This window comes from Hylobates moloch, unplaced genomic scaffold (assembly GCF_009828535.3).
Source record: "Hylobates moloch isolate HMO894 unplaced genomic scaffold, HMol_V3 SCAFFOLD_8, whole genome shotgun sequence".
In the NCBI taxonomy this organism is placed as follows: domain Eukaryota; kingdom Metazoa; phylum Chordata; class Mammalia; order Primates; family Hylobatidae; genus Hylobates; species Hylobates moloch.
The window spans coordinates 78775943-78800788 of NW_026652283.1; the positions used below are offsets into that span (position 1 = coordinate 78775943).

The 24846-nt window shown below is 55.5% G+C and overlaps 2 protein-coding genes across 21 annotated transcripts in view; one reads left to right on the forward strand and one right to left on the reverse strand.

Annotated features, from left to right (window-relative positions):
- Window positions 1–67: 67 nt before the first annotated feature.
- Window positions 68–16946, reverse strand: HEMK1 (HemK methyltransferase family member 1). Of its 17 annotated transcripts, XM_058442715.1 has the most exons (14): window positions 16497–16940; window positions 15148–15549; window positions 14679–14770; window positions 14272–14365; window positions 9308–9442; window positions 8920–8984; window positions 8618–8667; window positions 7563–7668; window positions 6551–6646; window positions 6261–6374; window positions 5996–6109; window positions 4774–4832; window positions 1913–2596; window positions 68–1690 (listed from the first exon to the last, which is right to left on the reverse strand). In XM_058442715.1, exons 2-11 carry the CDS (start codon window positions 15373–15375, stop codon window positions 6073–6075), a joined length of 1017 nt encoding a protein of 338 aa, XP_058298698.1. In that variant the 5' UTR covers window positions 15376–15549; window positions 16497–16940; the 3' UTR covers window positions 68–1690; window positions 1913–2596; window positions 4774–4832; window positions 5996–6072. The 17 variants fall into 17 exon arrangements, with proteins under 17 accessions (XP_058298698.1, XP_058298696.1, XP_058298697.1 ...); XM_058442713.1 differs by having other exon boundaries at window positions 1913–4836; XM_058442714.1 differs by having other exon boundaries at window positions 4774–6109.
- The window catches only part of CUNH3orf18 (chromosome unknown C3orf18 homolog), a 12862-nt gene continuing 3468 nt past the window's right edge, over window positions 15453–24846 (forward strand). Inside the window, exons 1-4 of one of the 4 annotated variants that reach the window (XM_032161454.2) lie at window positions 18705–19008; window positions 20364–20450; window positions 20595–20990; window positions 24616–24641. In XM_032161454.2, coding sequence (XP_032017345.1) covers window positions 20757–20990; window positions 24616–24641 — 260 coding nt within the window. In that variant the 5' untranslated portion in view covers window positions 18705–19008; window positions 20364–20450; window positions 20595–20756. The other 3 variants (XM_058442720.1, XM_032161451.2, XM_032161455.2) reach the window with 3 other exon arrangements.

Genomic DNA, 24846 nt, shown 5'->3' on the forward strand with positions numbered 1-24846 from the left:
GGCTCAGTAGGGGATATCTGATCCCACCATTTCCCCAGCTACATGCCCCAGAAGAGGGCCGCAGACCTAGTACAAGAGGGAGCAATAAGGTGACATCCTCTGCTCTGAGAGGTAGAGTGTTTGGGGAAGACCCCAGCCCCTGGGAAGGGGGCCACTTAGCCAGGCCTGCCTACCATGGGGCATGGCTACTCTAAGCTGTCTCACCCTCCCCCTTTAGGCATAGCTGGGGCAGGTGGAGGTCAGCCCAGTTCAGGGCTTTCAGTGAGGCTGAGGTAGGCTTCCCTGCCTTTCCCACTTTGTGAGCTGTAAAATTGGCCTTTCCTGACCATTTTCCTGCAGGACTGCTGTATGTGTGAGAGGTAATCTTTGGAAGAAAAGGGGCCCCTAGAACTTGAAGCTTCTGATTCCTGGTTATGAGGCCAAAGATCCCAAAGGTCCTTCCAGACACCTCAGGAGGGCCCTGGGGGGACAGAGGCTGAGGGCTGTACAGCCAGTTACCTCAGAGGGGAAGGCACCCACTCATTCCGCAAGCAGGAGAAATCCTGCTCTCCTCCCACAGCTACCAGAGCTTCAGATGGGACCCAGATCTGTCCACACACCCAGGGGCTACAGTTGGCCTAATGTGCCTCTTACCTGCCCATAAATCTGGCCCAGAGGGCTTTATGGGCCAGAATCCCTGGGTTTAGTAGCTGCATGGACAGCCATATGAGCAACACCTAATTAACTTAATTAACTAACCCCAGGCCTTTGGAAGCAATGGGAGATGAGAGCATCATACTGGGAGTCAGGAGTCAAGTGCTGTGTTACTTCAAGTAAGCCCCATCCCTCTCTGGGAAAAAAGATCAGGGATTGAATATAAGTCTTGTCATGATCTACCACTTCCAGTATAAACAGGCCCTCCTGGCTTCATCCAAAGCGTATCCAGGTGATTTGGGGCCAAGCTGACCCTTGAACCCAGGTGTCCATGCTCTCTGTCCCCCAGCTTCTCAGCTCTGAAACCCAGCATGAGGCCCACGTCTGGCCTCCCAGTAGCTCTCCATGTGGCTCCTGCGTTAGGACTGGCTTCAGGAGCCCCAAGCCTTGGCTGGGTGGGATGGTGTCTCCAGAGTCCTTTAGTACCCCTGGAGAGGGAGGTCCTAGTCCCAGCCTGGACAGGGACAGGGCTGAGGGCACCAGTTGGCCAATTCAGTTTTAGGGACCAGGAGGTTGAGAACCCCAGGGATAGCCCCACTCCACCACAGGAACAGAATGGTGACACAGCTCTCTGCTCAGGCCTATGGCTTACATGGAGGGGCCAGGCCCATTAGCTCAAAGTCAGGGGCTGCTGTGCTCATTTCACAGATGCAGTACCTGCAACCCAGAGAGTACAGGGCTCCTGCTTATCCTCACACACCCAAGGGGTGCTGGGCCAGTCACATAACTCCACAGGAGAGCAGAACAGGCTTGGTCCCAGTCTCTGAGGTCCTCTCTGGACCCAGTCTCTGGAGATGGGCCATGGAGGCCAGCCTTGCACTCTCTCCCCACATCCCAGTCCCATTCCTCACCCACTCCCTTCTGGAACCCATGCTGGTCAGTCTTCCAGTCTTCTCACTCTGGGAAAGGGCCACCTCTCTCCAAATATGAGTAAAAAAAGGGAGGCCTGGGCAGTTTAGGTCTGAAGGTTGAGGAAGAGTTCTCCTGGCCACATCACCTATCAGAAGAGAGGTGGTTAAGGCAATTTATCATGACTCTCAAAACTCTTCCAGCCTCTGCCCATTTCCACATTGCAATTCCAAAGCCACTTCCATCAGTAGGCGTGTGTTACAGCAGCACTCTAATTTGGGCACCACAATCTATATTCATTTCCCATGGCTGCTGTAACAAATTATCACACATTTAGTGGCTGAAAAACAACACAAATTTATGATCTTACTATTCTGGAGGTCAGCAATCTGAAATCAGTTTCACAGGGCTTAAAATCAAGGTATTGGCAGGACTGCATTCTTCTTGAGGCCCCAGAGGAGAAGAGGCTGTCTGCATTCCTTGGCTCATGGCTCTTCCTCCAGCAATTGCATCACTCTGACCTCTGCTTCCATTGTTACATACATTTTCTTCCGTCACTCTGACACTCCTGCCTCCTTTACAGAGGGCCTTGTGATTATACTCAGTTTACCTGAAAAATCCAGGATACTCTTTCCAAGATCCTTAATCACATCTGCAAAGTCCATTTTGCTATGTGAAGGTAATATAGTCACATATTAAGGTTTAGGTAATTAAGATACTGCCATTTTGGGGGGGGGTCACTGTTCAGCCTACCAGAGCAGGGGTAGAGTTGCTTTGACAGTCCCAAATCCAGTTCAGGGGGCTTGTCCAGGGCAGAAGGTCATGAGGAGGAGATCAGGTCACTGTCCTAGCAAGGACTCTGGCTGGGGGCTGGCTGAAGCCAAGAGCTCCAGGAAACCTGGCGCCTGCTCCTACTGCCGCCAAGGACAGCCTGTTCTCCTGGCGTGGCTGTCGCGCAGAGATCAGGTGCACTTGAGTCTTCAAAGTGGCCATCGCTCAACTTGAATGGCTGCCTGGGTTGGGCCGAAGGCCAGGTCCGCATGGCTTCCCATCCCTAATAACCGGAATACATGGGCCGCCAGGTCAGATGTGGGCCACATGGAAAGTCCCAGCTCTATTCTAGAAAATGCATGTACCATCAGCTTACTGGTAGACATTTACTGAACTTGGGTATGCCAGATCCACAGGGGGCCCCAGAGATGAGGGGGATAAGAAGGTTTCTGAAGGCATGGTACAGAAGGTGCCAGCAGAGGTATGGGCTAGGAGAGGCAGGGAGAGCACAGAGCAGGCATCCTAAAGGAGGCAGCATTTGTGTTGGAGCTTGAAGAAGTGGATTGTTTGCACTGCCTGGACAAAGGGAAGGTGTGTGTTCAGGGCATCGAGAGTGCTGCAAAAAGGCTGAAGCCCAGGGCAGTAGAGAAGAGAATCCATTAAGAAGGAGCCAATGAAGAAAAAAAAGAGAGAAAAGAATCAAAGGTGGATAGGGAAAGACATGCTGTCCCACAGAGGTTAAAGGGGTTCTCACCTCAAGCCAGCAGTTCTCAAACCTTGTCAGCAGTGGAGCCCTTTGTTCTGATGGCAGCCTACTCAGAGAACTGATGGGGCCTTGGGAGGGGCCCCCAGGGCTTTTCCCACAGTTGTCCTCCCCCACCTCTTCAGAACTGGATTCCATAGGACACAAGAGAACACACTTAGGTCATGGGGAGCCAGCTAAGTGTTTGGGGCAGGGATTGGGAGCAGCCAATGGCCCAGGGTCCAGGTGGGGGTAAAGGAGCAAAAAAGAGTGTATTTCTTGCATTTAGGGGGTTGGGAGCATATTTCAATAAGGCAGCTGTATGAGACACATGGAGAAACCCACTGACAACTGGGAAAAGCATCCAACTGTGAGACAAGGCCTCAGTTTCCCCAACTATCAGAAGAGGAGTTAGAATTACTCTCCCAGAGTACATCAAACAGGGACTCCTACACTCCTGTCTATGCTCTGGGCTCTGGCTGAAGGAGGCTGCATGGGCAGTGGGCACATCTCTCAAGACCTCAGGGACTTGCACAGCCTGGACTCCATCAGCTCCATGTCCTCCTCCCATTCTGCCTGCAAGTGCTCCTTGACTTATGCTGGTGGTGGTGGGGAGGCAGTTCGAGTCTCTGGCTTTGGCCTCAGGAGCAAGGGAGGGGATAGGGCAGGTGAGCCTGGCTTTCCCTGAGCTGGAGCCACTGGCTGCCCTGGCCTGGGACTCAAGGCACTGGGGCCATAGTAAGGAGGGGCTGAGGGGAGATGTGGGGTGCCAGGCTACAAGCCTGCTGGCTCCATCTCTAGACAACAGTGAGGAGTCAAGAGCCCAAGACTGAAACTCCTGCCTTCCCTTCTTTCCAGATTGTCTTGTATCCCTGCCTGCCTTATGTTGGTCCCAAGCATCAGATGGACGCCTGAGGGCACTGGGTCCTTCCTCCCTGTGTCTGCCCTCTGAGGAAGGCAAGGAAAAATGCCACAATGTGCCAAGCCAAGCACATTCCACGGGCTCCTCACATGCATCTGGGCTCAACGTCCAGGGCCCAATCAAGCCGGTAGCTGCAGGCTTGAGGCCCCGCCTGCCAGTCCTCTTGGCTTGGACCTTTTCCTCAGCAGAGTCAAGCTGCACATTTTTCTGGGCAGAAAGTTGTGCCCGAGGCCGGCTCCTGCTTGTGGCCCCAGCTGCCCCAACACTGTCACTCTCCAACACTGCACTCTCTTCTGGTGCAACATCCACAAGCTCACCAAGGCCCTTCCTCAGGAATGGGCCTGAGGCCAGGAGGGTGAGACCATCAGGGAAGCCAGGACTGGCTGAGGTGTGGGGGGCGACAGACTGCTCCGAGGTCAGGGCAGCTGCCCTGAGATGCTGCTGAAGACAGCAAGAGCCAAAGGACACAGGGAGGAAGACAGAAAGGGCAATACTGGTGAGGACCTTAGCAAAGGTCTGTGAGCACGGGGGACTAAGGAAGTGGGGAGCCTTGCCCTGGTTGTGCACCCCCTTCGCCCTCCCCACCCAGGTTCCTTCTGGAGCAGCCTCCTCAAAGGAAGCCAGGGGCAGCTCAGGGTCCATACAGCTGGGGCTGGGCACGGGGCAGGACACTGGGGCGCTGGGAGCTGCAGTGTGACCTCTACCAAATGTGTCCTCCAGCCATAGTGCAGGGCAACACTTAGGCTGGGTATGACTCCAGCAATATAGGCTCCCCAAAGGGAGGGATCTAACTTACTGTCTCCACTTGGCCACTGTCATGGGACCTCAGGCAGTCCATACCTTCTCTTGTTCTCCCTGCCTGGAGAATGGACATTCAGATGCCAGCATGCACATTCCACTTGGCTAAGAGTAAAGAGGCTGCCACTTGGCGTTGGCCTTGGACTCAGAAGAGCCAGCTTCTCATAGGGAAAGGAGCTGCCCAAGGTCCCACTGCAGGACACAGCCCTGGAACTCAGCTCTCCCGGCTGCAGCAGAGGATGCTGCCTATCAGACCATACTGCCCATCAGACCATACTGCCAGGCCCTGGGAAGTGCCAGGGTGGCAGGGGGCAGTCTAGTGGAATGAGCCAGCCTGGTTTGCCATGTTCCTTAGGGCCCACCCTGATGCAGGCTCACATCACCAGCACTCCCCAACCTAGAGATTTCCTGTCGCTGTTGACAGGAAGGCTGGATCTGCAGGCCTCCTGGTGGCCATGAGTCTGCACAGACCAGAGCTGGGGTGGAGGCCACAACCCTGTGCCCAGTATCTCAGCTTCTCACTCTCCCCAGCCCCAACCAGGGACATATGGGTTATTTGAAACCCCAGGGGGTCAACTCGGGAGGGATGTTTTAGCTAAAAGCTATGGGGATAAAAAGGAAACACCCCTCACTGGCTCAAGCCTTCAGTTAAATGAACGTGGATGTGCGACCCAGGAACTGTGCAGCAAGGACCTCCAAGCCCTCCCCTCCAGAAAGCAGGTAGTCATCCTTGAGCCGAAACGCAGATGAGCTTCCTGCGCTCAAGCCAGGCTTGGCCAGGGAATTGTGTACGCACGCACCCAGGGCAGTGGCGGACTAATCAATCCCTGGGAGTGAGCTGCTCTACGCCAGGCCCCATGGTATCCAAGGCCAGGAGTGAGGACTCACGTGCCTTCCTCCACACTGCACCCCCACACCCCTACCAAGCAGGGGACTGACAGCCAGCCCTGCTGGGGCAGAAGGAAACTCTTGCCCCAGTGCTACCTGGGAGTAAGGGGTCAGGGGACCTGCAAGTAACGTACAAAACATTAGGTCACCATTTGTTAGTCTCTCAATACTTTACTGGCCATATCCCCCAATACCCCCACAGCAATTTCACCAGCACAGAGCAACTGCCCTCAGCCACTCTGAGGTGATGGAGCCTATCCAGGTGTCCTAGAAATATCCTAGAAATGCGGAGCATGGGGAAATCACAGAACCTTGAGAAATGCCATAAGCACCTGGGCTCTGGAAAGTGCCATCCACCTCCCTCTGGTCAGGCTGGCGGCACTGACAAGGCATCCACAGGGCAGCCACGCTATGGCCCAGACCTCCGGATATGCAGGAACCGGGGCCTGAGGAGACAGGGACAGGGGCTGGTTCCCGCCTGGGCCTCGGGGAATGAACAGGGAGTGGGAACAGCACACTCCCTTGACAGCCAGGGCTGAGGATGGCCCCAGTGGAAAGACCAGCAAGCTACAGGGCTAAAGGGGGCTAGGATCTTACCTCCCACAGAAGTCCCTGCGCACAGCCACAAGATTAAGGTACAGGTCAGGCCGGCTCTGAAGCCAGCTGCTAACAAGCTCCGGGTGCCTTGGGTCCACTTCTAAGAAGATACTACTACATGGAGGAGAAATGGGTGGGCTCAGCAGGACAGGTCTGGGGCCTGCCCTTCTGGGCTGCTTGGGCTGGTGAGGTGAGGGTCCTGTGCTCACCTCTGCCAGGGCCTGCCCAATACACATTAGGAGCAGAGGAGCCTGCTGGAGACAGACCTAGAAGACCCATCCCATTCATACCCAGAGTCCTTCAGGAGCCGGGGTGCCAGGGCCAGAATGTGGGTAATGATGTCCATGCCCTCCTCCCCACCATCCAGGGCCGCGGGGTCTTCATAGCTGAAAGAGAAAGCAGTGGGAAGTGACAGCCTGAGGAAGGGGTATCTGAAATGCATGGAGGGCATGGGCAGGGCCTCCATGAATGGGGCCCTGTGGAACTTACACTGTGGGCTGAAAGGCAAATCTGAGGACCCAGAGAAGGAGGGCCCCAAATGGGTGGCAGCTCCTCCTCCCTTCCTCCCATGGGTAGCACCCTACCAGGCAGCGCCAGGCATGCTTGCTGAATCCCACTGGCTGATGGCCTCTCCTGATGCACTGACTCATGTCAGGGCATGAGTGTCTCCCCACAAGGCTGCTCCTCTTCTTGGTCTGGGAGATCTGGGGCTAGCCCTGACCACTCCTGAGAGCCCAGAAAGGGAGAGCCAATACCCCAACCCCATCCAACATGACTGCTGCCCCATCCAGGACTCCTGGGCTGCCCCTGGTTCTCAGCCCCTGTGTAAGAACAGGATGGTCTGGCACAAAGCTAGCCTGGGGCCAGCTTTTAGTCCCGGCTTTCCCACTGAGCCCCCATGTGACCATAGAAAAGACACCTTCCCTCTCTGGGCCTCAGTATTCTATAAAATGATGCGCCCATCTACTGAGCACTCTGTATGAGCCCTCCACTGTGTTTGATGCTTTCAAGTCGTCACTGAGTCCTCCCATGGCCCTGCAGAGCACTACCTCTTTTCCCAGAGGCAGGAAACAGGCCCAGAGAGGTTTGGTGGCTGTCCGGTAGTTTTAGTAGGAAGTAAGGAAGTAGGAAGGTAGAAGCTGAATCTAGGTAGGACTGTGAGCTCTCGAGTGCGTCCACTTAACACCACTGCCCATTTCCGCACCAACTCCCCTGTCCCTCCAAATGGTGTGGTCCTCGAGGGCAGACTAATCCCATTAGGCCTTTTGAGGCCTGGCCTCCCTGGCCCACCCTGCTTAGCACCTGCGGATCTCGGGGGCCAGCTGCTCCATGTCCTGGTGGAAGACGTAGGGAGGGTTGCTGACGACCAGGTCCACGGGGCCCCAGGGCAGGTATGTCCAGCTCCTTTCTGTCGTCAACAAAGAGGACACACAGTAGGGACTAACCCATTGGGAGGTAAAGGATGGTAGCTCCACCTGCCACTATGTCCCTCTCATCATGCCATACCTTGGGCCTGCCCCTGGATCTGACAAGCCAGACTTGCAAATTAGTGCCCAGGGTCCCCAGCTGGCAGCCTGGTGGGAATGTGCATGCTTTAACATGGCAGCCCTTCATTCCAAGACATAGAGTGTCCTTGCCAAAAATCCTCCTTATTATGCAAGACTCTGTTCAAGTGCCACTTCCAGGGTGTCCTCCCTGATTGCCTAGACAGAAAAGAGCCTTTCTCTTCTGTAGCTCCACTAGCCTTATAGCCAACATGGACTGAGAGTACATGGAGGGTAGGCCTGGCCTCATCAACCAATTGCTGATGGCTCTGACTACTGGTTTCACCCTGTGCCAGGTGCTACACCAAGTATATCACACTCCATGGAGGGGGCACATGAGGCTCAAGGATCCCACGGGTAAGGCAATGGAGCCAGAACTGGAGTTGGAGGCCTGGAGACACTGTAAAGGCTATGGCTGAGCTGTGCAGTGCCTGGACCACTTCTTCCCCTGCCAGGCAGGGGGAAAGGGGCACTCAAGTATTTTGGTCCTGAAGGCATTATTTTAAGCTTTTGCTTATCTGTTGCCAACAAGCAAGCCCTTAACTCATTGGTCATGAGGAATTCAGAAGTTCTCTGTGGCTGGTCCCTTATGGGTCAGGTCAGCCTAGGAGGCAAAAGCAACTTGTCTGTCCTCAGCCAAGGCTTCGTTTGAGCTGCCACAAACGTGCACACACACATGTGTATGTGTGCATATTGTGTGTGGCTGTGTGGCTGTTGGGGGAAGCTCTCCCTCCATCTCCGCAGAGTGCCTCATCCACCCAGCAGCACCTGTATCTAGTCTCCCTCTCTCAAGGAACATGCAGGGGAGGGTACCTGAGGTCATGTCGAGGTGGATGATCCAAATCCTGTCCTGCAACCGAAGCCTAGACAGACAGGGAGAAAGGGGTGAGCACGGGGGCAGACCCCTACCCTTCGCTACAAGAATGAGGTCTTGTAGTCAACCCTTCTTGGACTGGCAAGATACTCACTGCCCACTACCCATTCAGAACCCCGTGGGACCCATGCCAGGCTACCCCACTGCTTCCTCCTTCTTGGGAGTAGAAATCAGACACTGGTGAGTTTGAAACCTGAAAAGGAGTCAAGATCAGGCCCCAAAGTGCAAGTCCCCCACCTACCTCTGAGCATTCTCATGGGTCAGAGAGATAGCAGCTTCCCCCTTATCCACAGCAATGACTCGGCTCTGTCCCAAGAACAAACAGAGGATATGTGGAAGGCAATGCTGAGAGATGCTGGGAGATACTGGGCCTGGGGGACCCTCCTCCAACCCCCCACCAGAAGAGAAGGGAAATACCCAACAGCCTTTTCTTCTTGGCCAAAGTCTAGCCAGATAGATGTGGTAGGCGTTAAGAGTCTGTGAACCACAGTGGGCTAGGGGCAGCCCTGTCCTCCCTCATCTAGCTGCTTCCCCTCAAGTGCTCCTAGCAGAGGGACGTGGGGGAAGCACTAATGGGAGGGACAGTGAGTGTCAGTCGCAGTCTATCCAGAGTGGGTGGAGGGGCTCACCTGGGGGAGCTGGCTCAGCAGGCTGAGGGAGATGGCTCCCGATCCGCAGCCCACCTCCAGAATGAGGGGGCTGCCTGGGGATCCCACAGCATGGGACCTCTGGGCCACCTCTTCCAGCACCCACTCAACCAGTTCCTGTGAAGCAGAGGGATCTGGATCAGAGTTGGTGCCAACGTGGCTCCTGGGGATCTTGGTACAGAGGCCTAAGCAGTTACCTTTGTGAACATAGGAAGGGGAGGCAGCCAAAGCCAGACTGACCTTCATGTCAGCTGGGCCATGGCCAAGTCACCCTGCCCCTCCAGGCCTCAGCTTCCCCATCTGTACACCTGAGCCCAGTTGAGGATAGCCCACCTCGTGGGGATGTGGTGGGGATTAAATGCACTAATCCATACCTGTTTCATGTTAAGTGTTCAATCAACCCCAGCTAAGCCCTTTACAGACATCCTCCCATTCTGTGCTTACAGAAATGCTAAGAACTGGCTGGGCATGGTGGCTCACGCCTGTCATCCCAACACTTTCTGAAGCTGAGGTGGGCAGATCACTTGAGTTCGGAGTTTGAGACCAGCCCAGCCAACATGGTGAAACCCTGTCTCTGCTAAAAGTGTGAAAATTTGCCAGGCATGGGCATGGTGGCGGATGTCTCTAGTCGCAGCTACTCAGGAGGCTGAGGTGGGAGGGAGAATTGCTTGAGCCCGGGAGGTAGAAGTCGCGGTGGATCAGGATCGCGCCACTGCACTCCAGCCTGGGAGACAGAGCAACACTCCATCTCAAAAAAAAAAAAAAGCTAAGAACCATATCTGATAGTTTCTGGCCACTCCCTCTGGCCTGACCCTGCTCCCAGAGCTTTTCCTGTATTAATCTGTTAAATCCTCACAAGTGTCCCATGAGGAAACTGAGGCCTGGGGTCAAGGCCCCACCTGAGCCTGGCCTGTGGTTCATGGTGGCCAAGAATCAGGAGCTGGTGTGTCCCCAGCCTCCTCACAGAGCTGGGCTTGAGAGGCCCCCGGGGAGGCTCCTAGGCCAAAGGGACAGGGAATTCCCTTCTTTGGAGCAGATGGGCCATGGGGGGACATGGTCCTGACTAAGGATCTGAGGGCTGTAGCATACACAGGCATAGGTCAACAGGCATGGGTGCAGAGGGAGGTGCCTGACTGCACTGTACCTGCCCTGGCAGCAGGAGGACATCTTCAGACACTGTCACTTTGGAAACAAGAGGGTTTCAAGCCTTGCCTACCCAGCCACTGCCTGCAAGGACTATGCCTGTAAACCAACATAGGGTAGGGGTAAAGGGTGGAAGGCTCCTGCCGTCCAATGGCCAAAATTTTTCTAACCAGCAGTGGAGTGAGACACCTGAGTAGCCAGGCATGGGACTAGGAAAGGGCAGTGTAGCCCCTTCTCAAAGGCATCCCTTTGAATGTGGGCAGAGAAGCCCCCCAGAAGGTCAGGACTCCTGGGATCCCAGGTCTAAGGAAAGACTGGCTCAGGGAGCTGGGGATGGTGGGCAGCAAGTGGGTGCTTCCCTGATCTGAAAAGAGGACCACCTTTTCCAGAAAGCCTTCTTCAAGCCTGGGCCAGGCTCTACCACGGCTTTCCCCACCCTGAGCCTAAGGTCTAGCCTAAGGATGGGGTGTGCCTCTCCCACCAGACGCCATAATAGGAAGACCTGAGGTCTGACTCATTGCAGTGTGTCCCACACTGGCAGGGTTTGGCCCACAGACAAACCTCTTGGCTACTTTCTTTTTTTTTTTTTTTTTTGAGACAGAGTTTCTCTCTTGTTGCCCAGGCTGGAGTACAATGGCGCGATCTTGGCTCACTGCAACCTCCGCCTCCCAGGTTCAAGCGATTCGCCTGTCTCAGCCTTCCCGAGTAGCTGGGATTACAGGCATGCACCACCGTGCCTGGCTAATCTTGTATTTTTAGTAGAGACAGGGTTTCTCTATGTTGGTCAGGCTGGTCTCAAACTCCCGACCTCAGGTGATCCACCCGTCTCGGCCTCCCAAAGTGCTGGGATTACAGGTGTAAGCCACAGCGCCCGGCCCCCTTGGCTACTTTCTAAGTGCTGGGCAAGCTCTCTGTGGCACCACCCTCTGTGTCTCACACCCCCAGGTCTCCCCCACACCCCAATGCCATCAGCCAGGCCCAATGGAGCAGAGGGCTCCAGATCACTCACACTCATTTTCCACATAAGTTCCTCAGTACTGGGTTCCAAAAAGCATCTCACCCTTCCAGGCCCCCAACCCCAACAACAATGTTCACCCACCTGAGGGTGGCAAGTCCAAAGCAGGCAGAACTTGGCCAGCAGGTCCAACCCTCCCTGTTCCAAGCCTCTTCTGCACCAAACAAATGATTGCCTGTGGGTGATGGGGCCCAGCTCCAGCAGGAGAGGGTGTGTATTCACTAGCTCTCACCAGCCCTGTGCCAGGCACTATTGGAGACCACTAGGGTACTTGTGGCAAGCTGAGCCTGCAAGGTTGGGACAGGTACAGAGTGAGCAGTATAGGGCTGTGGCTGAGAGCCTGTGGTCTCAGTGGTGAGGCCACACGCTGAGAGGTTGGCAGGGTGACCAGGACTTGTCAGATGTGTAAGCCTCTCTTGGTTTCCTGGCCATAGACAGACCTACCCTGGCTGGAGAATGACCCCTCAGCCAGCCACACTGGCCAGCCACCTCACAGAAATACTCAAAGACCTCAAAGACACACATCATGTATGTGGATGGCCACCTTGGGGAGGGTGAGAAGCTGAGAGACTAAGCCCCTGCCACCGCTAGTGGCCTCTTGCTTGTCATAACACTCCAGAGCACAGGAAACTCATCTTGGTTGTAGAGCCACCTGGGGCAGGGGTAGACAACAGCCCGAGGAGTCCAGAAACTTTCTCTTCTCCGCCTAGTGAAGAGACTCCCTCAGCCTAACGCTGGTGGCTCTTTTGGGGAGACTAAAAGCCATGCTGGTCACAGGCTCAGGGCACCCCCTCCAGGTGAATATGGGAAGAATCCAAGAACAGGGTGGGGTGCAGATGCATGCGAGAAGGAGGTGAGGGGCAGGCAGTTGTTGGCTCTGCCTAGAACTGCTGCCCCAACATGGACTCCATACCCCATCAAGAGGTTGGCCCAAGGCCTGGGCAGAACCTGAGTGCCCACGAGTACCCTCTATTAGGATGGCATCCGTGGTGGGGCAGACCCAGGGAGGTGGCATTGCCTCCTTCAAGCCAATCACAGACAAAACACTGAGCCTCCCACAACCTGTACAGCCTCACAGCAGGCTGGGTGAGAATGGCTCACACCCCCAGCCCTGAGTTTCCTACTGTATTCACTGCCAGGCCAGGGGCTGAACCACCTTCTCACCCTTAGGGAAAATCCAACTCACTGGGTCACATGCCTCCTGCAAGTTTGCACTTCAGACTCCCCCTTCATCAGAAACCATCCCCTGCACCCATTCTCACTACTCCCTGCCACAGGCCACGTCCTCTTGAGTTCTTGGTAAGGCATCCCCCAATGTGGCTTTACATTGGGGCGAACCTGATGAGTTCTCAGAAATGTCTGCACAGCAAGGTGAGCACCTGGCCTCCCAATCGCAGCATCTCCCCTCACCCCACCCCTTGCAATAGAGCTGCTCTCTTGGCCCAGACCCATCCAAGAATCAGGGGGCCACATGGGAGCCAAAGTCCACACTTGATACTCAGAACCCTGGCACATATGGCTGGTGCCAGGTCAGCTCTGAAGGAACTCAAAGGTCACCATGCCCTGACCCTGGGCAGCCGGCGACAGCAAATGATCTCTTCGCCAGCGATCACGTGTTTTCAGGAGCCACCGGTAAGCCTCCCAAAGCCTGCAGGTGGCAGGCCACACCTTGCTCTGGGTCTCCATGCTGTGTCCTAGGTCATGCCAATCCCAGATGGGGCAGCCCCATGTGAGGGATGGGGCTCTGACCTGGGAGTCAGGAAGTCCAAGTGCTGCCCCCATGCTCCCTTCCTTGACAGCCTTGACTTCAGCAAGGCCTCAGATTCCCTACTGTCCCTGCCCTGACACTGGGTAGTGAAGCAAGGACCTGGCCTCCCAACCACATGATATGGAGGGGAGAGGGGTCAGAGAGTTTCTTGGCTAGGGGACAGAAGCTGGGAAAGTGAAGGAAGGGTTTGGGGCCCCCTGGCCACAGCAGGGGAATGGAAACTAACCTTTCCCAGAAATGTTTGTGTGCCTGGGTCTTTCTAGAAACACTCCTTCTCAGAACCTGGCGCCCTCTGGCTTGCCCACCAGCTCTCACCCAGCTCCACTCCCTGGTCTGCGCCCTCTGTCTCCCAGCTCTGTCATCTACAAGGTCAGAGGGGAGTCCAAGAAGGGCCATAGAAAGCGTCTCTTCCAGGACCAGGGTGCCTTACCAAGGGATAACACACTTACGCCGCACATCCCTAGTCCTAGTAATTTGAGGGACAACACAGGTGATTACCAGACCAATCAGTAGACCTAAGAGGGCCACCAGATTCTCTGGTCTGGAGGCCCAACCCTCTCATCATCTGGGCCCAGAGATGGCAGAAGGGCAGTGACCTGCCCAAGGTTGCACAGCTGATACCAGGTCTCCAGGTGTCCAGCTGTAGCCCTCTCCACTTCCTCCATGCCTCCTGAGAAGCTGCTGGAGGACATTTGTTCCCTGTGGGTTGGGTGAGCCGTGGGACAGCTCCCAGAGAAATGGCAGAACAGGCTAAGTACTTGGGCAGCACTATTTGAGGCACTCTGGGCCACTGCCAGACCTAGAGGCTGGGGTGATAGCTTGGAACATAACAGTCAAGGGGACCAACAGGAATCCTCTGTCCTCTGGGCTCTGCCAACACAGAGAGGAGATACATGTCTAGAAAGGCACTGTCCCTGAAGTCATGGGGCCCCAGTGCCCCCTGGAGGAAGCCTGGGGTAAGACTGGTGCCCTGAACTCCACCATCATCCTGATCCTGCCTTGCCCTGGTGGCACACCTACCTCTGTTTCTGGCCGAGGAATAAACACTGGGGGCACCATCCTCAGGCTGAGCCCATGAAAGTCCCACTCTCCAAGGATGTACTGCACCGGCATCCTGCAGAGGGGGCAGCTGGGTGGTCATCAGTGACAGAGCTAGGACCAACAGGACCATGCCTGGGTTGAGATACCACTTGTGGCCAAAGGTATCAGGCAAGACCATGTCTCCAGGGCCTTGGGACTCCTGAGGCAAAACCTCCCCTCCCTCCCTTCTTCCTATTCACTGCCCCAGCCCCACTCTTGCCACTCCTGCACCCCAACACCTCCCTAGTCCTTGGACATTCTCCTCCTCCCTGAACTTGGTGGGGATGGGGAAGGCTGGACTGCTGCTCCCCAGACACATCCTTCAGGTCTGATCCATGGGTGCTCACCTCTGCAATCGACGGCTACTCAGCTCCTGGATACACTGTAGTTGCTGAGAGGTCAAGGGCTGGGTCCAAAGTGCCGGCCTCAGGCTCTGAAACTGTCCCCACAGAGAATGTAAGTGGCTGGCTCACTGGGCCCAAGGGCCCCAACCCAGGTGTCTTATGTGGATAATGCCTGCCTAGCACTGGTGTGGAGGCCCAACCCTCTCATCATCTGGGCCCAGAGGGGGCAGCGTTCTGCCTAAGGTTACACAGCTACCACCAGGCTTCCAGGTGTCTATCCCAGAACACTTAGGCAGAGATATATTCATTCATTCAACAAGCTGTTACAGTGTGTGCCAGGCGCTAAGACGTTCCTTCAGAAAAATCCCATCAGTCTCAGCTAAGCACTCTTAGTGAACAGAAAACCTGGATATCCCTTCCCCAAGTCCTCCCTCCTCCCTCTTCCTGTCCTCTTGACAACACTAAACTTAACTGTTTTGGCTCCAAGGACATGAGCCACGATGTACTCACTGGATTCCCGGGCCTCAGGGATACCCCTCTTCTCAAAGACCCGAGTCCAGTGGCTGACCAGTTCTGTGGCACTGGATAACCCAGCCAGAGGTGGTTGGGGTTGCCATGAGCTGAAGGCCCAGCCCCGGGTACTTCCCCGCCTCCCTGGGCCAGACAGGAGGGCCCACAGCATTCGGCCCCAAAGCTCCATGTCTCAGGAAAAGGTTCTCCAAAGTGCTTCCAGGTTCCCAAGTCAGCTTTATGATGTCAGCTGCTGAGGTGGGTGCTGAGAGTGGCCCCTGGACCCAGCTGGGTGGAGATGGAGAGGTCACAAGCTCTGGTACCCCAAAATGGCTCTGGTCCTCAGATATAGTTGGTTGCCACCCTGGGAGTGAGAGGAACCAGGAAAGCAGGTGAGCCTTGTATGACATCCCCCCTTCTACCAATACATTGCCTGAGAATAGTTGTGCTCTTGCTCTGACACCCCCTTGACTCCATTTAGAGCCTTATCCACCTATTTGATCATTCTTGTCTTGGCCACTTACGTTTTCTTCACATTTTTAGCTGGAATGGGCTGAGCCCATAGCTCAGTCTCTGCTAATAAATGGGTTGGTGGTAGGTTAGGGCACATATGTGGGGATAGGACAGATCTGTGTCTAACTTAGCATATGTGATCTTGAGCAAGTCATTATTTATGAATTTCACTTTCTTAATCTGTAAGATGGGGGAAAATCACACCAAACCCATGGCAAGCAATGCATTAGTCTATGAATATCCAAGGCCTGGGAGGCAGCTCAACACACAGCAGGAACCAGATGTTACATGATCTTAACTGATGTTACAAGGGGCAGATGATTGCTTTTGATTGGGAGCTTTGAATTTGACATTGTGTGTGTAATGTCATGGATTTATATGCTGAAAATTTCCTCCGAATTTAACCCATAATCCAGGACATCAGCGTAAACCACCAACTAAAAAATTTACAATTTTATATTTAAAGATGTCACAAGCAAGTTTAACTGAAGGTTTAAAATCAGCAGTCCCCTTTGCTTCCAGATAAAAGCCCAAACTAGCGTTTATTGAGCACCTGCTAAGTGCCACATCTTCAGATACAAGTAGGGTCAGAGAAGGGAAGCGACTTGCCCAACGTCACTCAGGTAGAAACTGTCCCAGGCAAGCTGGGCACGGTGGCTCACGCCTGTAATCTCAGCACTTTGGGAGGCCGAGGTGGGCGGATCACGAGGTCGGGAGTTCGAGACCAGCCTGGCCAACATAGTAAAACCCTGTCTCTACTAAAAATACAAAAAATTAGCCGGGCATAGTGATGCGCACCTGTAGTTCCAGCTACTCGGGAGGCTGAGGCAGGAGAACTGCTTGAACCTAGCAGGCGGAGGTTGCAGCGAGCCGAGGTCACGCCACTGCACTCCAGCCTGGGTGTCATAGAGACTCCGTCTCAAAAGAAAAAAAGAAAAAAAAAAACTGTCCCAGGCAAGACACGAACCCGAGTCCACCAGACTCCAGAAGCGGCTCTGTGCACCAGTGCGCCGTCCCAGGAGCCAAGGCCCGAAGTCAGAGGTGTAAACTCCCTCACAGCTACGCACCGCATTGTTAACGACCCAGACGAAGTCCCCTCTCTCCAACCCTGTTTCCTCATCTGCACTATGGAGAATGGTACCGGCCAGGTCTCCAGGCGGTTGCAGTCGAAACACCCCGTTCCGATCCCCACCTCCCATGCATACCTGCCTGAAAGGCTTGCCCCACCCGCCCACCAGCCGGAGAAGCTGCCCCGAACTGGACGCCCGGACGTGCGTGGCCCGTCGCGCGCTCCCTCGGATGCCCCGCTTCCGGGGTCGGCGCATTTAAGAAAAGGCTCGGGCGGACGCCGTAGCCCAGCTTCAGGGTTCCCATCGCTGGTGGGTTCCTCCCAGGAGACCCCTGCGGATGGGTGGGGAAGCTGTGAATTCCACTCCCTCTACGCCCGCAGGCCTACAGGAAAGTGCGGGGATGTGTGTGGGGTTGACCCCTGGGGGCCCGGACCTGCCAGTCTTCCTTAAAATCACAGCATGTATTTGGCTCCAGCCCAAGAGAATTGCTCCGAGCTGGCGTTTAGGAACCAGGCCGGGGAGGTGTGTGGGCGGAGCCCAGTAGCCTGCCGGAACGGGGGCGTGTCAACAGAGGGCCAGGGTGTTCGGGCGGGGACCAGATGTCCGGGGGCGTGGTCTATCTTAGCCTGGGGGCCGGGTGGAGCTGTGCGTGGGCGGGTTCCAGTGTTGAAGGCTGGTCCAACTTTGGGGTCCAGTCCCAGTGTCGTGACCCTACCGAGGTCAGTGGCCAGAGCCCACCAGGGGGCCGGCCGGCTGGCGGCCAGACTCCAGGGGCCGCTCTTTGACTGATTCGAATCCCGACTCTATTGGCAACTCCTCCAGGTGTTGGGACCCCTCTGGACCTCAGTTGCGCCTTCTATAAAATACACGGCAGCATCTCGCAAAGTGTGTCTTGTCAACATCCCCCCACCGGAGAGTACTGTTAACTAGAACACTGTTAACTACTTTTTTTTTGAGACGGAGTTTTGCTCTTGTTGCCCAGGCTGAAGTACAATGGCGCGATCTCTGCTCACTGCAACCTCGGCTTCTGGGTTCAAGCCATTCTCCTGCCTCAGCCTCCCAAGTGGCTGGGATTACAGGTGTTGAGCCAACACGACCGGCTAATTCTGTATTTTTAATAGAGACGGGGTTTCACCATGTTGATCAGGCTGGTCTCAAACTCCTGACTTCAGGTGATAGATCCATCGCCTCGGCCTCTCAAAGTGCTGGGATTACAGGAGTGAGCCACCACGCCCGGCCTTAAACTACTATTAAACATGCTGTTTCCCTGCCTCCTTCCCAGACCGGGAGACACGGGGGCGTTTGCATTTGTACCAGGCTATCCTGTGACTCCCATAAACTCCTTTGAAAACCGGCGGATTAGGAGTATCTGAGGGCTCCTTCCCTGAGCTGATCATGCAGTGGATGGAAGCTATTGTGAGGGTATATGTAGACTTGCCTGGGTCGGGGTGCCCAATAATAAATCCACTCCACTCTCAACTTCTCTAGACGAAGATTCCCCATTTCTAGCCCGGGGTTGGAGTCATTTGCCAAGAACCCTTACACCAGAGGACCCTTCTGAGTAGAAAGCCAAGGTTCAGGAAGGGAAAAGCAGTTTCTTCAAGGTCACAAAGTCAGCCAGAGTTCAGTGCAGGCCCAAGGACTCCCAGTCCAGTGCTCTCCCCAAGTCTCCTCTGTACATCTGCGTTTTGGGGGCGTGAGTCTGTCCTGGCACGGGTAGCTGGCAGGGGTCCCAAGTTCTGGCCCGGAAGGGCCTGGCCACCCACAGTCCCCCGTCCAACTTCAGCACAGGCCACGAGGTGAGGGGTAGTCCCTAAAAACTGCGACCAGGCTCTAGGCTCCCTCTAGGGGTGGAGCCGGACCCGAGCGACAAGCGAACAGTCCAATTCTGGGCGGGCTCTAGGCCCGACAGCCAATCGGGGGCCGGGGGCGCGGAGCGTGCAGGGAGGCAAGGCGCTGTAGCTTCGGGGATCCCCCGAGGCTGCTCGGCCCGGCCCCACCTCCGCCGTGGGTCCCTGCCCTACCTACCCTAGCTCAGGCCGGCAGAGCCAGCGCTCGCGGATGCGGCTGGTGCGCAGTAGCGGGCCTGGCCAGCGGCTGGGAGCTTGCAGAGAGGGCGGATCTCGGGTCGGACCCGCAGCCCCCGACGCCGGGCCTGGGGGTTCCCCCCGCCCCGGCCTCCTGCCAGTCACTACCACCCCTAGCCTCTCCAACTGAGCTCGGCGCCGGGAGAGGATTAAGTAAGTGCTGAGGTCGCTGCTCCTGTGCAAGAAGGGAGGCATCACAGGGTCGCGGAGGCGGGCATGGGGGATTAGGGCAGGGAGGACTGCGAGACCTGGTGGAGAATGGCATGCGGGTTCTCAAAGGTCGCGGTGCCGACCCCTTTCACCCCGGTTTCCCTCCCTTCCCCTTTGGACCCTGAGGCAGGCCTGGAAAGTGGTCAGTAGGGACCCTTCTCTCCTTTGGGAGGCGATGTAAACAGAGCCCCAGGGCACGAGTTAAGGGTTTGGCCCAAGGTCACGCCCGGTATCAGTTGCAAAGCCAAGAAAAGAACCCGGGACTTCCTATGTGCCCAGCCTAGTTGGAGGGAGAAGGCAAAGAGGGATGAGCCTTTCTACCTCATAACTCTCTGCCAGCCTTGCCCTTTCCTCAGGGACCATCAGAGGTGTGTACACACCTCACACACGCCCATGCATCTGCACAGGGAGGCAACCCCACTAATGCCCATGAACCAGCACAGGGGGATGCGTGCACCCATGAGCTAGGTATCCCTCCTCTCCCTAGGTCGCCCTATCTGCAGCTTGGCTGGGACCTCTTCCCACCCCACCTTAACCAGGGCCCTCTGCACTGGGCAAATCTCTCACCCTCTGCTTCCAGGGGAGGAGGGTAAAGGAAGAGAAGGCACCCAAACTGGGAGCTCCATTCCTGCCTCGCCTTTCTCTTTGACCCTAGCAGCCCCTCTATTGTTGGTAGGTGGGGAGGGAAGTCCAGTGTCCCCTAGAGCCTGCAGAGAAGCCCGCCAGAGAACCAGAGCCTCTCTCTCCTTCTTGTCTTCTGGTCTTTCCACATCAGCCTCCACCCACACTCCAAGCATAGTCTGGACCACACAGTGGACTGGATCCAGGGGCTCCCATGGCTCCCCTTTGTGACTGGGTTGGCCATGGGGAGAAAATCTAACATGTAGTGGATGCTTACTGTGGATGGGGGTTGTGCTGAGCTAAGTCTTTCTTCGAGACCTGTTTGTTCTGCCATTCTGTAACCCCATGACCCTGTGGGGATGTTCTCAATATCCCCACCTTAGACTCAGGAAAACGGAGACACAGAGAGGTGGAGTGACTTTCTAGGGATCACTAGTGAAGCGGCTGAGCTAGGTTTCAAAGACAGGCCTGTCTGACTCTTGGGCAAGTGTTTCCGTCCAGGAAAGGAAAAAGCTGTGGTATTTTTTCCCAAGCAAGATGAGGGATGTGGGAGGCAGCGAATGAGGAGGTGGATATGGGGAGGTGGGGGATATGGGGACGCAGGTTGGGGGGAGTTTTTTATCAAGGGAGGGAGACTTTTTCTTTCAAACATCCCCACTGCCTTTCCTATCTTCCAGGTTTGATCACTATGATCATCTTACCCACAGACAGAGGATGCAGGGCTTCATTTTTGTTCCTAAAAACGGGCACCGTAGATATGTAAAGTATGTGTCCTAATGTCTCCTGAATTTGCCCTCATCCTTGCCCTCAAACCTTTACCTCCCCAGTGCTTTCAGAACCTAGAGAGACTTCATCTCACTGCTGAGCCCCTGTCCTTAGCCTCATGTTTCTTATTCTTTCCTTTCTAGCACCCAGGAAGGCAGGGGGCTCCCTTTATCCAAGGAGGTGGCTGTGCAGGTGGCCACCACAGGTGGCAGGAACCACAGGCTGGGGCACTCCGGAGTCAGGAGTGAGTGGGCAGGTTGACTGGCCTCAGGCAGCCTCTCAGCCAGGGCCCTCTCCGCGTCAGCATGAACTCCAGGACCTCATCTGCTAGGGGCTGGTTCAGCAGCCGCCCACCCACCTCTGAGTCTGACCTGGAACCTGCCACAGATGGGCCAGCCTCCGAGACCACTACCCTCAGCCCAGAGGCCACCACCTTTAATGACACCAGAATACCTGATGCACCTGGTGGCACGGCCGGCGTGGGTACCATGCTTCTGTCCTTTGGGATCATCACGGTGATAGGCCTGGCTGTGGCCATGGTGAGAGCTGGGGTGGGCTGGGGGAGGATAATCAGTGTTTAGATTTATAGAGAATCGAATCAATCAGAAGACAATCTGGTTGTTGTTGTTGTTGTTTTTGAGACAGAGTCTTGCTCCGTCATGCAGGCTGGAGTGCAATGGCTCGATCTCAGCTCACTGCAACCTCCACCTCCAGGGCTTAAGCGAGTCTCCTGCCTCAGCCTCCCAAGTAGCTGGGATTACAGGCGTGAGCTGCCACGCCTGGCTAATTTTTGTATTTTTAGTAGAGATGGGGTTTCACTATGTTGGCCAGGCTGGTCTTGAACTCCTGGCCTCAAGTGATCTGCCCCTGCTGGCCTCCCAAAGTGCTGGGATTACAGGCATGAGCCTCTGTGCCCGGCCAACAATCTATTAATGAGAGTGCGGTCCTCCTCTCCCGCAGAGATTTGTCCATTGGGGCCCAGAGACCAGAGAGGCTATGCTTCCAGGTGGAAACAGCAGAAAAGGTTCTCGGGAATACATGGTGTCTTGAGCTGGGTCGTGAAGGCCACATAGTAGTCAGGGAGTTCCAAGTAGAGGGTCCTGATGGGCAAAAGTTTGGAGGCAGACAGAAGGTTCTGTGAGCAGCCAGCAGGACAGTTAGGGCATTGGATGTGGGGTTGCAATAGAAGAAAAGGCTTAAACGTGGTTGACGTGGACCATGGGCTGCAGAGTCTGGGTAAGATGATCTGTGCATGGGAGGCTGTTGGCAGTGAACATTCATTTATTCACTTGGCAATTATTTACTGAGTACCTGCCCTGGACCAGGCCTTTGGGACCCAATAGAGGCTGGGAAGACAAGGTCCTGCCCTGTGGTTCTTACAGGGAGTGGGAAACAGATAAAAACCAAGGGTTCCAAGGGAAGCCTGCAGGGACTGACTTGGGGACTCAGGAAAGCAGGAGCGCTTTCCAGGCTAGGTGGTTAGGGACAGCTGAGAAGCAAAATTAGAGCTGAGACCTCAAAGTGGAAGCCTGGCTTCCGTGTCATGAGAAGGGGTAGAGGTGGCAGCCATCAGGAAGGAAGGGGGCTGGGGAGAGGGCTGCAGGTATCCTTCAGTAGTGAGTGTGACGCCTCTTGATCTGGTGTCAGTCCCTAAGGATATGGGCTGTCCCCCTAAGATGATACACGGACACTCAGAATGTCACTGAGGAACCACTGGAGATCGTGCAGGCTGAGACTAGGGAAGATGGGGTGCCCCTGAGGTTCCCCAGTGTGCCTGGCAATGGTAGGATTCTGCCCACTTCTCCTCGCAGGCTCTGATGGCTGGCCTTGGGCTCAGGAGCATGTTGCTCTGACAAGTAGGGCTGTGGATGGCTCATCATGGCCTGGTTGGAGCTGCTGTTAAACCAGGGTTGCCATATGGGCCCCGCAGGCTCCAGATTGCTGCCAGGGAGCAACTGCCAGCCAGCAAGCAGGCCCAGGGTGCAGCACAGGCAGAATGAGGCCAGGGCCTGAGAGGTCTCCTGGGTGGGGGTAAGGCAGGATGCCAGTGTTTTCCCTTGGCACCCATGCAGTGGGTAAGCAGATGGAGGCACACTTAAGGGCAGAATGGGGCCTAGAAACTGCCTTCGTTACTTTCAGTGAAAGGTTTTGTCCTTGGAACTTGAAAACGCTCTCTTACTCTTTGTTCTAGAGGAACATTCAGAAGGCCTGGGTGGATGGCCCTCTTGCCAAAATCAGAGGTAGGAAGCTCATAGGACAAAGGCAGCGGAGGGCAGAAGATAGCTCCTGGGGACCGGAGACAGGCCCAGAGGTGCTCACTGAGTGCTGCTTCCTCTCCCCGATGCCAGCCTCAAGCAGGACCGTGGGTACAAGGAGGAGCAAATCTGCACCAGGCTTTCTGCCTTACCCAGGAAGGAAAAGTGCTTGGTATGGGCAGACCAGGATCAGTGGTGGGGGAGGTTACTGGAGGAGGTGGGGCTGCACCTGCTGGACAGTGAGGGGTAGGGAAGATTTGGAAAGGAAGGTGTAGGGATGGCTGTTAGCTGAGGAAGAGGGGAAAAGGCATGGAAATTGGGTAAAGGTTCTGGCCTTTTCTGTAGATCCTTCTGAATCCCAGGGTCTCAGGGAAGGGAGGAGGGCTTGGGGCAAGGGCTGAGAGGTGGGGATCATAGGGGCTGGGGCTGGGGCTGGATCCACTTGCTCAGGGTGGCAGGGGCTGGGCCAGAAGACCCCAGAGTTCTTGTCACAGCCTACCCAAAGGAGAGCAAGGGAGCACCCCTACATGCGACCCTGGACAGGAGGGGAGAATAAGGATCAATACCCTAGTTTCTTTTCAGGTTTTGAGGGTCCTGCAGGAGGAGCTCTGGGCCAGGCTGGAAATCAAACCAGATTCAAGCTGTGAATGGGGTACAAAGAATGTGGGAGGATTTGGGGTAAACCACAGGGCTGTGCTTTCCCCCAGGCAGAGGTAGTCATGCTCCTGGTAGTCAGAAACTGCCAGTTTAGGGAAGAGCAGGTTGATGGCAGAAGTCCCTGGATTCCCCACCCAAGGTGGTCCCCCAAGTCTTACCCACTTCCTCCCTCTCCTCAGCGCATTGTACAGGGTTTCTTACTCTGGCCTAGAGGTCCTAGATGTTTTCTCAGGCTGCCTAGGCCCTCATCTTCAAGGCTGTACAATGGGGGACCAGACCTAGGGGCCTTCTTAGGTTCCTCTTGCATCAGAGTTTTTGGGGGTTTACCTGGGCTGATGCTTAGGGGCTCCAGTCCCCCACCCCTACCTTAGTCCACTGGGGGCTGTCAGCCTCCCATAGGAACTCCGGAGACCACCAGCGCAGGGCCTTGCCTAGAGCCACTGCTCTCTACACGCTACAGAGTCTGGCCACTGCCTGTCCCTGGTTCTTTTTACAAGTTATAGAGACGGGGTGTCAGTATGTTGCCCAGGCTGGACTCGAACTCCTGGGCTCAAGAGATCCCCCTGCCTCAGCCTGTTGAGTAACTGGGACTACAGGCATGTGCTACCTTACCTGGTCCCTTTACTTTTTGCCTGCATGTGGCTTTGGGCCTGGGAAGAGTTGAGGGGAGGGGACGTGCTGAAGTTTTCCCTTTCTTCAGCCCTGGGGAGCCACAGGCAGGTGCTGAGTGGCTGGAGCTACAGTTAGTATTGGCACTGTCTGCAGCTAACAATGTCAAAAGGGGGCATGGGGCCGGCGTGGTGGCTCATGCCTGTAATCCCAGCACTTTGGGAGGCCGAGGCGGGTGGATCACAAGGTCAGGAGTTCAAGACCTGACCAACAGGTCTGGCCAACATGGTAAAACCCCATCTCTACTAAAAATACAAAAATTAGCTGGGTGTGGTGGTGCACACCTGTAATCCGAGCTACTCGGGAGGCTTAGGCAGGAGAATCACTTGAACCTTGGAGGTGGAGGTTGCAGTGAGCCGAGATTGTGCCACTGCACTCCAGCCTGGGTGACAGAGCAAGACTCTGTCTCAAAAAAAAAAAAAAAAGGAGGCATGAAGGTGAAGGGGGGGTGGTGTATGTGTCATTAAGATGGGGACCCACGGGTCTCTTGTTCGTCAGCCTCAGCGTGTCCCCATCCAGAAGGGCTGCTGGGTTCCTCAGGGCCTTCTCTCCTTGCCATTTGATGCTGCTCCTTCTCTTGCAGGTTTTGTACATCAGGAAGAAGAAGAGGTAATTCCCCACCCCAACCCAAATCCCACCCAAAACTCGAGCCCAAGGGCAGTGCTGGACTGGGCTCCGAGGGAAGTGGGTGAAAAGCTGATCAGGGAGTCAAGGCCTCTCCTGCCCATTCACGGTTGGGGGTGACCACTTTCCTTTGGGGAGGGTTGAGGGCCCCCCTTGCACAAGGATCTCACACACAGGGCAGGCAGGTGTG